This window comes from Melitaea cinxia, chromosome 9, assembly GCF_905220565.1.
Source record: "Melitaea cinxia chromosome 9, ilMelCinx1.1, whole genome shotgun sequence".
Lineage (NCBI taxonomy): Eukaryota > Metazoa > Arthropoda > Insecta > Lepidoptera > Nymphalidae > Melitaea > Melitaea cinxia.
Window position 1 is genome coordinate 1,218,699 of NC_059402.1, and position 10,995 is coordinate 1,229,693.

The 10,995-nt window shown below is 34.7% G+C and overlaps 1 protein-coding gene across 1 annotated transcript in view; it reads left to right on the forward strand.

Annotated features, from left to right (window-relative positions):
• Window positions 1-5,680, forward strand: part of LOC123656342 (protein real-time) — a 100,302-nt gene extending 94,622 nt beyond the window's left edge. The window contains exons 11-14 of the mRNA XM_045592039.1: window positions 2,016-2,141; window positions 2,602-2,738; window positions 3,952-4,182; window positions 5,354-5,680. Coding sequence (XP_045447995.1) covers window positions 2,016-2,141; window positions 2,602-2,738; window positions 3,952-4,182; window positions 5,354-5,441 — 582 coding nt within the window. The 3' untranslated portion in view covers window positions 5,442-5,680. The remainder of the gene's footprint in view (window positions 1-2,015; window positions 2,142-2,601; window positions 2,739-3,951; window positions 4,183-5,353) is intronic.
• The last annotated feature ends 5,315 nt before the right edge of the window (window positions 5,681-10,995 follow it).

Sequence of the window (10,995 nt, forward strand, 5' to 3'; positions counted from 1 at the left end):
TGAATTTTAAATATCCATAAATTATTCATGAACGCATTATTTTCTGTGAATATAAATTTATTGGAAATATTGGTAACTGGAATAATTTTATCAAGGTTATGAATTTATACACAGATAAACAATTTTTAAAACATTTTTATAGTGGAAATGTCGTAAATATGTCAGTTCTTGAAGCATGATTCCTTCAATCCGCTGTAGAAACTTGATTGCTCTCCAGTGTTCGAGATAAATTATTAGTAATAGATCGTTTTCGAAATTAGTCTTTCACCCTTTTATGTATGAATTTTGTAACAAAACAGTTTCTCCGGCTTCTATTCTTCTATCTCTGAAAACTAAACTCAAAATCGTATAAAATAAGATCGATTTTAGCTTGAAAATCTTCATTGATTATTTATTTATTTTAATTTGTTTTGTTCATAACAACAGTCGGACATAGTAGATGCGTCGTTGAGCGTGCCGCAGCGCTATTACGACGATGTACGACCACGTGAGACTGAATATCACACGTGTTTGTCTTATGAACCTATATCTATTATTCTATATTCATATGTGCTTCTATATTGCAAGAGATCGTCCTTGAAATAGAAGAACGAATCGTTTTTTGAAGTAAAACTTAACTTGGGGATTAAGACGAGCCGAGAGCGTTACAAAATGTATGATCGGGCGAAGCGAGCGGAAGATGAGAAGGAGATATAATTTAGTGAAGATAGAAAGAGAGAGAGTTAGGTTTCGTATATTACTGTAGGGTCAACTAAAGAAGTTTTACTTCAGCCATCTGTCGGTCTAAAGCACACTCGTTTTTTTATTTAATTACTCTTAAGCGTAGTAAAAATTTGCATTCCATAGTTGTTTCGTTATTAGGTTCAATTTGATGATGTTTGTTATAGGTAATATTTTGAAGTTCATATCGAATCTAAGGAAGGATCTTCTTGATAACTGCTGAATTCAGATTTTTTATAACCATCTTTTAAGAGATCTAATCTTTGTTTATTTGCAATTCTTTTGTGTAGATTTTTAAGAGGCATTCGATAAACACTTGTGAATTTTTTTCTTTATATAACTAGGTCGCCAAACAATGGCTCACCTGATGGTAAGCGATTACCGTAGCTCATAGACGTCTACAAAACCAAAAGCATCGAAAACGCGTTACCGACTCTATCCCCAATCCCCCCCAGGAGCTCTGGTCACCTTACTCACCAACAGGAACACAAAACTGCATGAAAGCAGTATTATTTAGCTGTGATCTTCTCCAAGGTCGCAAGATCGAGGTACTTCCCCAGTCGGGCTGCTCCATATTTTGAGCATGAAATTTCCTGCTGTGCCCTCTCTCAGTTACTATACCGATAATCTCTTGCAAAATAGAACGTTATACACACCTTATAACAATTGTAATCGTCAGCCTATCGTGCGATCATCGCGTCTAGCTTCACGTAACACAATATTACAGCTAATTGTTCACGGCTAACTCATATCACGGAAACTCGTAACGTGTACGTGCTAGAATAGTTTGCACAAACATCTGTTGTACTCGTACATCGTAAACACTTTAGCCATCAGATTAGTTTATTTGTTTTGTATCGACGAATAGCTAAAAATTTTTAGCACATAATTTAAATATTATACTTGGTATTACGCTTCAGCCTGTAATATCCCACTACTGGGCATAGGCCTCTTTCCCCATGTAGGAGAAGGATCAGAGCTTAATCCACCACGCTGCTCCAGTGCGGGTTGGCGGATAATTCCCTACTATGAGTAACAATCGCTATCAGGTGTACATGATAACAACCGAGACCGACGGCTTAACATGCTCTCCGAGGCACGGTGGGGAGACCCACAATACTTGGTATTATTAGTAGTTGAAATATGTAAATTATCATATTAAGTGTTAAATTTAGGTCAAGCTACAATTATCAATTAATTCTTATTTGTTTTTCTTTTGGCCATTTATCTGTGGTTTCATTGCAATCAATTAATATTTTAAGGATAGTATAAGAGTATGATACCAAATATTCCAGAGTTTCGTCCACGAAGGAGGATTGGTACCGAAGAGTCTGTACGTCAGCGGTGCGTTCACGGAGCGCGATGGGGATCCGCTGTGTGAAGACAGCATCTATAAATCTGTTAGTCTGGGGAAGGGTCAGGTTGGTATTTTTGTTTGTTGATTTCGAAATTTAAATTAAAAAATCTTAATTAGTGGCGGTTAATGCCCACAGATACGCTATTCTATATACATAAATAAAAAATAAGGTAAAAAACGTTTAATTAAAAAAAAGTATTAATAAATTGTACGATCAACACTTACAAAATTGTAATCTGTGTGTGTGTGTGTGTGTTTGTGTAAGTGTGTGTAAATTTCAGGATAAAATGTATAAGTTTCTGATTTTAATTTAGAATCAATCAATTACCAATCACCTCATAAATATATTCAACCAAATATATCAAACGTTTCTTGGAAGAAATTGCTCTATACGATATTTTATGCCCCTTTTGTAATTTACTTGTTATTGTAATTTATTTTTAACTTTTATTTCCCTTACTAAAGTGTCTTAATCAGATCCCACAATTATGATTTGAAATTAAGTTTCGTAAATAAATTTCCAGGTGCACGAAATAATAGTTCAGAACCAGGATCCCCACAGTGTTCTGACGTGGGACTTTGACGTGCTCCGACACGATATATCGTTCGCCGTTTACCGGACCGACCAGGATTTGGAAATTCAAGATAATGCAGCCGGTAAGTGTAGATTTTGTTAATGTGGCGGAAAATTGGAGGATCTTTGGGGCATGTTGTGGAGGGGCTGATTGGGGCATATTGTGTCATAATAATTGCAATTGGGTAGAGAAACTTAATTCTTATAAAGAAATATTGGGTTGTTTCTGAGAACTTTTTGTACTACACTATAATGTTTTGTGTAGCTCGTTTTGGACTTTGTTTTTACAAGTATGAATGATGTAAATTGCTTAAATCGTTTTTATTACTTACTAGAAACTAAAACTTGTCCAGGTTTATTTATTCTTATGTTTAAACCTTACTTATTCGTAAAGAGGAGTGCTAATCTGGGCCAAAAAAATCAAAAGATTCGTTTATTGTTACTAGCAAATAACGTATTAAAAAAATGTCTACACTAATACTAATTGAGTTATAGTGTCTATAGACTTGTGAGTAGTTATTAACCAACTTAGTCTTATTTTTGATACATTTTTTGTAGTTAAAATGATACAGTTTTCTTTTTAAAGATGTGCAATACATATAATATGAGAGGAATCGAGATGAATGGAGGAGGGTGATAAAAGAGATATAATTATACAACTCTATTACGCAGCACCGTTTCCCTTATGCTTAACACACACACGTTTGACTATCGATTACAAGAAATACACAATATATGAATAAAAAACTTGAAATAAAAATCAGTGTTTGCGTCTGCCAATAGGCAAGCAAAAACATGACCCTTGACTTCTCTAAAATATGAAGATGCCCCACTTGGGGCATAAATTGAGAGTGACATTAAGTGCCCCAGAAATAAAATACATTTGTCATAATTCATAAAATGTGTGTTAATTACATTGTAACAAATAAAATCTTGCATGCACCTTCGTCGGCAGAATCTCCGGATGGTGATGAAGACCGCTTGGCGCTGGGCGGGGAACAGTATTTCTATAGAGGCTTGTAGTTTTCATAGATGAAGTGTGTTTAGCAGAGACGAGGGGGGTGCGGGTTATTGTAACAGAGTATTTGACTGAGGCACTTTTTCTCTTAAGCAACTATGATGTCTGTATCTGTGATGAGTGTCTCTGTCTGTGTGAAAATCTCAATGTATAAGTGATTCTATATCTGTATGGTTGTCTCCATGTATGCAAAGGCTCCCGGTAAGGAGGGTTACGCGGTTCTAGACAGTGGTTGGGTGCGGAGCGTGGGGAAATCCTACATGGATTGTAAGTTCTTATTAGTAAAATTTGTACTGCAGAGGCTTCCGGCGAAGAGGGCCGCTCGGCGCTGGACGGAGCGCGGGGAGGGCGGGTGGAGCGCGTGGAGGCGGCGCGCGTGTGCTACGGCGGCGAGAGCGTGCAGGGCTCGCACGTGCTGGCCGAGCGCGCCGCCTACGTGCTGCAGTGGCGCGCCGGGCCCGCGGGCGCCGCGCTCATGTACTACACCGAGACGCTGGCCAGCCACCACTACCGGTACACGACACTTCACACGCTAACTCACTTCGTGTAGAGAGCGTGCAGGGCTCGCACGTGCTGGCCGAGCGCGCCGCCTACGTGCTGCAGTGGCGCGCCGGGCCCGCGGGCGCCGCGCTCATGTACTACACCGAGACGCTGGCCAGCCACCACTACCGGTACACGACACTTCACACGCTAACTCACTTCGTGTAGAGAGCGTGCAGGGCTCGCACGTGCTGGCCGAGCGCGCCGCCTACGTGCTGCAGTGGCGCGCCGGGCCCGCGGGCGCCGCGCTCATGTACTACACCGAGACGCTGGCCAGCCACCACTACCGGTACACGACACTTCACACGCTAACTCACTTCGTGTAGAGAGCGTGCAGGGCTCGCACGTGCTGGCCGAGCGCGCCGCCTACGTGCTGCAGTGGCGCGCCGGGCCCGCGGGCGCCGCGCTCATGTACTACACCGAGACGCTGGCCAGCCACCACTACCGGTACACGACTGCCTCGACCCGACTCACTTGCTTAACTTCGTTTAAACTAATAATTGAAATGTAAATAAATATATTTATCGTGATCCGCTGGACACGAGTGGCGCTAGATCGCGAAAGGTGAAATACCTTGCAAAAGACCTACGACTAGTAAACGTCGATCGGTTGACAATGATGATGATTACATTTATTGTATTAATATAAAACTCAACGGCCCCCACGACGATTGACTCCTTTGTCGGAGAAAATACACACAATACACAAGTATATCATGTGCGGGGATCGAACCCACGATCGCCAGTGCAACAGCCACAAACCAATGTTGTGGTCGTTACGCTAACGCGTCGTCTTTAATCGTCATTAATACATTCGAGTGTGTTCATTATGTAACTTTGTATGATTGAAAAATTAAAAGTTACAAAACTAAAACGACGTGACAAACTTTTTTTTTTATATAATTCAATTACTTGAATTATCAGCAGTAGTAACAAGTCAATGTAATTTAACATTACGTACAGCATTAAAAATCAGCAAATTCAAATTAATATTTACCGTGTCATAAGTCGCAGCATCGTGTTTATTTATTATTTCAGTGTTTTGTAGCCAATAAATAATTAACGAAAACAGAACTTGTAATTAAAAACGCAAATAAACTCTTCAATCAGTATCAGTTGAAATAAAATAATATCATTCTTTCCAGGGGTTCGATGTCCAGCCTGCAGTCGGCCACGAGCGGTTTCTCCTGCTTAAGCAGCAAGTCTGCCACCAGCTCGTGCCCCTCCCGGTGATGGGGTCCCACCGCCCCGGTCTTGGCGCCTCTGCCCGCCCCTCAAACCCCGTCACCCCCTCTATTGGACTAATTGCCCCACATGGGGCATTAATTGAGAGTGACATTAAGTGCCCCAGAAATAAAATACATTTGACATAATTCATAAAATGTGTGTTAATTACATTATAAATATAATCTTGCTTAAACGTCAGATAATATAAACTTCTAATAAATTAATTAGTATATTCTAGATAGTTACAATTTGTAGCGATTGAAAGAAGTTTATTTTAATACATTACCAGGCGCGATGGAAGGTGCTTATTGACCTCTTATGTAGACTCATCAATGGATTTGTCAATAAACAAATTATTTAAAACAGACAATACGACAACTAATTAATTGATCGTCTCTGGGACACTTAAGTTTTTGAGGGGACAAACGACGTCGTTTTGTAATGACGAATGGGGCTGATAAACTTTTATGGGGCACATCGATTTGATCGATTTAAAATAATAAATCGAACAGTTCTCGTGACTTTGTGTGTAGTTTAAATGAATCACTGATTTATTCTCTGGAGGATATGATTTTCTACAATGTATGCTATTTGCACAAATACCATTTTTGGTATTTAAATACTTACGTAAAATGCTACAGAATTATCTTTTTTTACTTATGAATAATAATAAAATACTGTGACAAATCAAGATATTTATTAATAACGTTTTTTTTATATGAAATAGTAAAAATAAAAGGCGTATATTTAATGTTTTGTCACATTACAAAATCGTCCACATTGTCATAATAAAACTTGTATTTCCATCTATTTTTATATAAAAGTATAAGCTACGGGGAAATATTTTACGTATTAATTATAATGTATATATTGATTACTTAGTTGTGTTTCTTCAGCGCATGTTTCGCCGGTTTTTGATAAAATTTATTTCACACTTAAGCTGCTGATAAGATATTTATCATAAATTTTTCAACTTTTAAAACAGGTTGTATATATTTAGGGATACAGTATTTTAAAATTGATAAAGAAAAATATAACAAACTTTAATCTGTTAGATACCGTCATGTCTCAGATATATTTATCAACAAGCAGTGAAACAGACTATCGTAATTCTACTTACAAATCGTAATAAGTGGATATTTTTTTAAATTAAATATAAGTGAAATGAAAAATAAGCCAAAAGCTATTCTGATAATTTTGAACGAAATGTGTCAAATATTAAGCTCATATCTTTAATAGTGTTTAGATACTCTTCTATTAAGTCTAAAATGGCAAAGTTTTGGCAACTGGTGTATGTTAGAGATGTACGTATCAAACTGTTGGGCTAAATTGTGGGATCAGAGCGTATTCCGCTGTTTAGTCATCATAGAACACTTATGAAATTGATATACTTATGATTTATTATTCTTATGATTGATTAAGTTTATCTTGTAAACTTATTTTTAATATTAAAAACATTTAATTGTCTTTGTGTGCTTATTATAAGTACTCGATTATAATACAAATGTCCAGATGCTGTTACATCTCTAACAAACATCGCCGTCTCTTTCATTTCCTAAGCGAAAGAAAGAGAGATAAAATTAGTATTGTATATATTTAGCTAAAAGTTAAATTGTTGTGATGTGTGACGTAATATAGTCGGCGGGAGTTTAAATAATGTTATGATAGTTTTAAATGTTATTGATGACGTAGCTCAAGCGGAGTTACTCAAATCTATATCTTATTTATCTCATAATAAAGTATATTTTTGATTGATTAGTGCAATTAAACTGAACTAAATTATGAAATTTTGTTTTATGTTTTATTTTTATTTACAGAAATAGCAGAAATGCTCTATCTCTTTCTCGCAATATAAATTAGCCTACGATAGACAGAGATAGCAATTGCTTACTAATGCAAATATTTATATATGTCTGTAGTACTTTGTTCTCTAAAATAGGGTTTAGTAGGTTATCAATTTAAAATACTGTAATTATGATAGTCAAGTGGCCGCTCTAAGGAACGAAATTAGATTGAACAAAAGTGTACAAAACTGTACAAAAAAAGTGATTGTGATTGATTAATTCGAGAGCGATTAGACAATATTTTCAATACATAGTTTATACCATAGACAAAATAGAAATGTCTAAACCTAGCGAATGTAAATACGATTGTAGTTTTAAACGAATATCTTTTGATAGTTTATAGGAAAGTAGAGAATATTTTTCGAAAATCGATAGCTAAATTGTCTAAGCTTTATATAGCTTATATAGAACCACAGACTATTTTAAATATGTAAAAAATTCAATTATATGGTAGGGGGTAATTCAAAGTCGTCATTTTCATATTTAATCGTTTCTTTCCCACAATTTCTTTAATACTATCTATACTAATATTATAGAGGTAAAGTTTCTAACTTTGTTTGTTTATAGGGGGGGGGGGGGGGGGTGATCTTCGCAAATACTGATCCGATCATGGAAATTGTTTCATTAACAGAAAGTTACACTATTCAGGAGTGATATATGCTATATTTTATTGTTATTGAACAAAAAATTCAGTGAAAAATTATAGTATATTTAATCAAATCAGAGATGTGCGAGCGAGATGAAATCTTTCCTAAGTAATTGTCATGTATTTTCATCACATAAATTATCACCGCCCAACAAAGTGGGTACGGGTAGGCTAGTCTAATATAAAGTAAATTCTTATAATAACGTCTGGAAGTATGTTGTAAAATAAAATGGTCTATTAAAAACGAATTCGCACTCAAACGTCTTAGGTGAAATTGTGGAAAAGTGGACTTGATTTATTTGAAAATGACCTGCAACTTTAGTGTCTCAATATATTCAGTTCACAATCATATTAGTACAGAGTTAAAGCTACCAAATCACATTTTAATTATTTTAAGAATTATACAAGTACATATTTTTTTCAAAAAATACATTAGTTATAATTTTAAACTAAGAACTAAAGTTTTAGCTCTGTGAAAATGTGAGTGATTTCGTATTTTTAACTTGATATTTTAATGTTTGTGTATTGACTCTTTCTATTATAAACACTTTTACTTATACAGAAAAATCAAAATCGAGACCAATAATGACATAGTTTAAATAGTCTTCAAAGGCACTTGAATCATTATTGGACAAATTAAAATTATATTTGTTTTATTTATTTAATTATAGTTACAAGTAAACCTACCACCGATTCGGAATGTAGATTCTTGTCAGACGCCACTGTCACAGGTTACCAGTATAAGGAAAAGTTTTGATGTTGACCTTGAAAATTTTAATACTTATGTCTATTATAATGTCTAGAATTACATGCGATCGTATGAGTAAAGCGTGAATATCGTATCTCAATATTTGAGTATTTTTAAGCGTTAAAAAATGTTTCGAGGAATTGAACGGAAAACTCGCATATTTTTCCATATACACTACAGATGTAATATTTTTTTTTTCATAGTAATATATAACATATGGATCCTTGATTATAATTTTTTACCGATATCTATATAGATAAATAATCGTTAATTTAAATGATAATGTTGATTTAATACACATGGCCATGTCGGGCAATTTTTTTTAGAAATTGATTGTAATTCTTTCAGCTCGTCGTGTTTTTGTAGACCCAAAGAAAAATTAAGTATTTTCTTAAATATATATGTATCTAAATAGGGAAGTTTTATTATTTCTTAATTACGTTTTCCGGATCCATTACTACTTTATAGGCATAATAATATTTATATCTTATTAGAAAGGAGAATAACTGTAAAATAATTTCTTTTTAATAAAAATTGCTCAACGTTTGCTGCAAGCAAATAAAGTATTCAGTTATGTAAAAAACCTGAGAATTTTTATCATGTTCGCTTTTAAAAAAACGTGAGTTCTTATATTTTAGAATATATCCATTTTTTTGACAGGATGTTATTTTGCCAGACAATGACTGTATATCGTATAAAGCCGTGATAATTATATTCGTAACTACGTATGAACATTTACTGAAATATTTCGATATTTACTTTTTGAAATACCTACGTAATTGTTTTTTTTTTTTTATTTAAGAATTTATACATTATAATAAACGTGTTTAATGAGCACAAAATGGCAACACCGACTGGTATTCATTCAAATTGGCTACGGCACTAAAAAAATGTAGTTAAAATGTTAATTTAGTAATTTAATTTTAATATTTTAAGTTGTAATATTTAAGTAATAAATGGAAATAAATGTTAAACATGTTGGTGATATTTTTTTTGGTATCTTTCCTTTTGAATTTATTGTCTGTTGTTGTTTAATTGTTAATGCATATAAATAAATATCATCTTTTCATCCTTACAGGCCACTGCTGGACATAGGCCTCCAAAAGTTCGCACCAAAAGTGGCGTGGACTCATGTGTGTTGCCCATAGTCACCACGCTAGGCAGGCGGGTCGGTGACCGCAGGGCTGGCTTTGTCATACCGAAGACACTGCCGCCCGCCCGTCTTCGGCCTGTTTATTTCAAAGCCAGCAGTTGGATGGTTATCCCGCCATCGGTCGGCTTTTTAAGTTCCTAGGTGGTAATGGAACTGTGCTATCCCTTAGTCGCCTCTTACGATACCCACGGGAAGAGAGAAGGTGGCTATATTGTTAATGCCTTTACCACAGCTAATACAAATATAATTTTTTTTTTCTGCTGCACTTTTTGCTGTCTGCATATACACGGTGCTCACTGAAAATCAGCGTTAGGGCAACGATGTCTCAACGATACTAAGCGGGCGTCCGATTGGTGACATCACAAATTATTTTTTTTTAATTTCTATTTTTGTGTAAAGCTTTGTAATTTACTATTAGGATTGAATTTTATCATACGTAAGCAGTGTTTGTTACCAATAAAATTTATTTTATTTTTTATTTTTCAATAAATATAATATACATAAATAATAAATACTAGGTAGCCTACATATATATTTTTTCTGTTTATATTTATTTCATTACTAAGGCTTGGGAAAACACTTATTCTACAAATTAAAATGTACCGCTATATATGTTATACCTAAATGCATTATACTTAAAATGGATTAAAAAGAGTGTCATAAAATACAAAGTTATAGTTATGTTTGCACCCGAAAATTACTTATATAATATCCTTTTCAACCCTTTTTAACCGACTTCAAAAAAGGAGGAAGTTACTCAATTCGACCGTATATATATATATAAATATATATAAAAATATATATATATATAAATATATATAAAAATATATATATATATATATATATATTATGTATGTTCGGGGATAACTTCGTCGTTTATGAACCGATTTTGATAATTCTTTTTTTGTTGGAAAGTAGATATCCCATCACAGATACCATGACGAGAAAACCAGAATCTGATGATGGGATCCTAGAGAAATCGAGGGGAAACCCTTGAAAATCCGCAAACTTTTTACTTGGTGTACCGATTTTGATGATTTTTAATTTAATCGAAAGCCGATATTTATTATGTGTTCACATTTAAATTTCATCGAGATCTGATGACAACTTTTGGAGTAAAGTTTGATAATGCGTAGTTACTTGACTATTTTTTCGTCGATCTACATTGT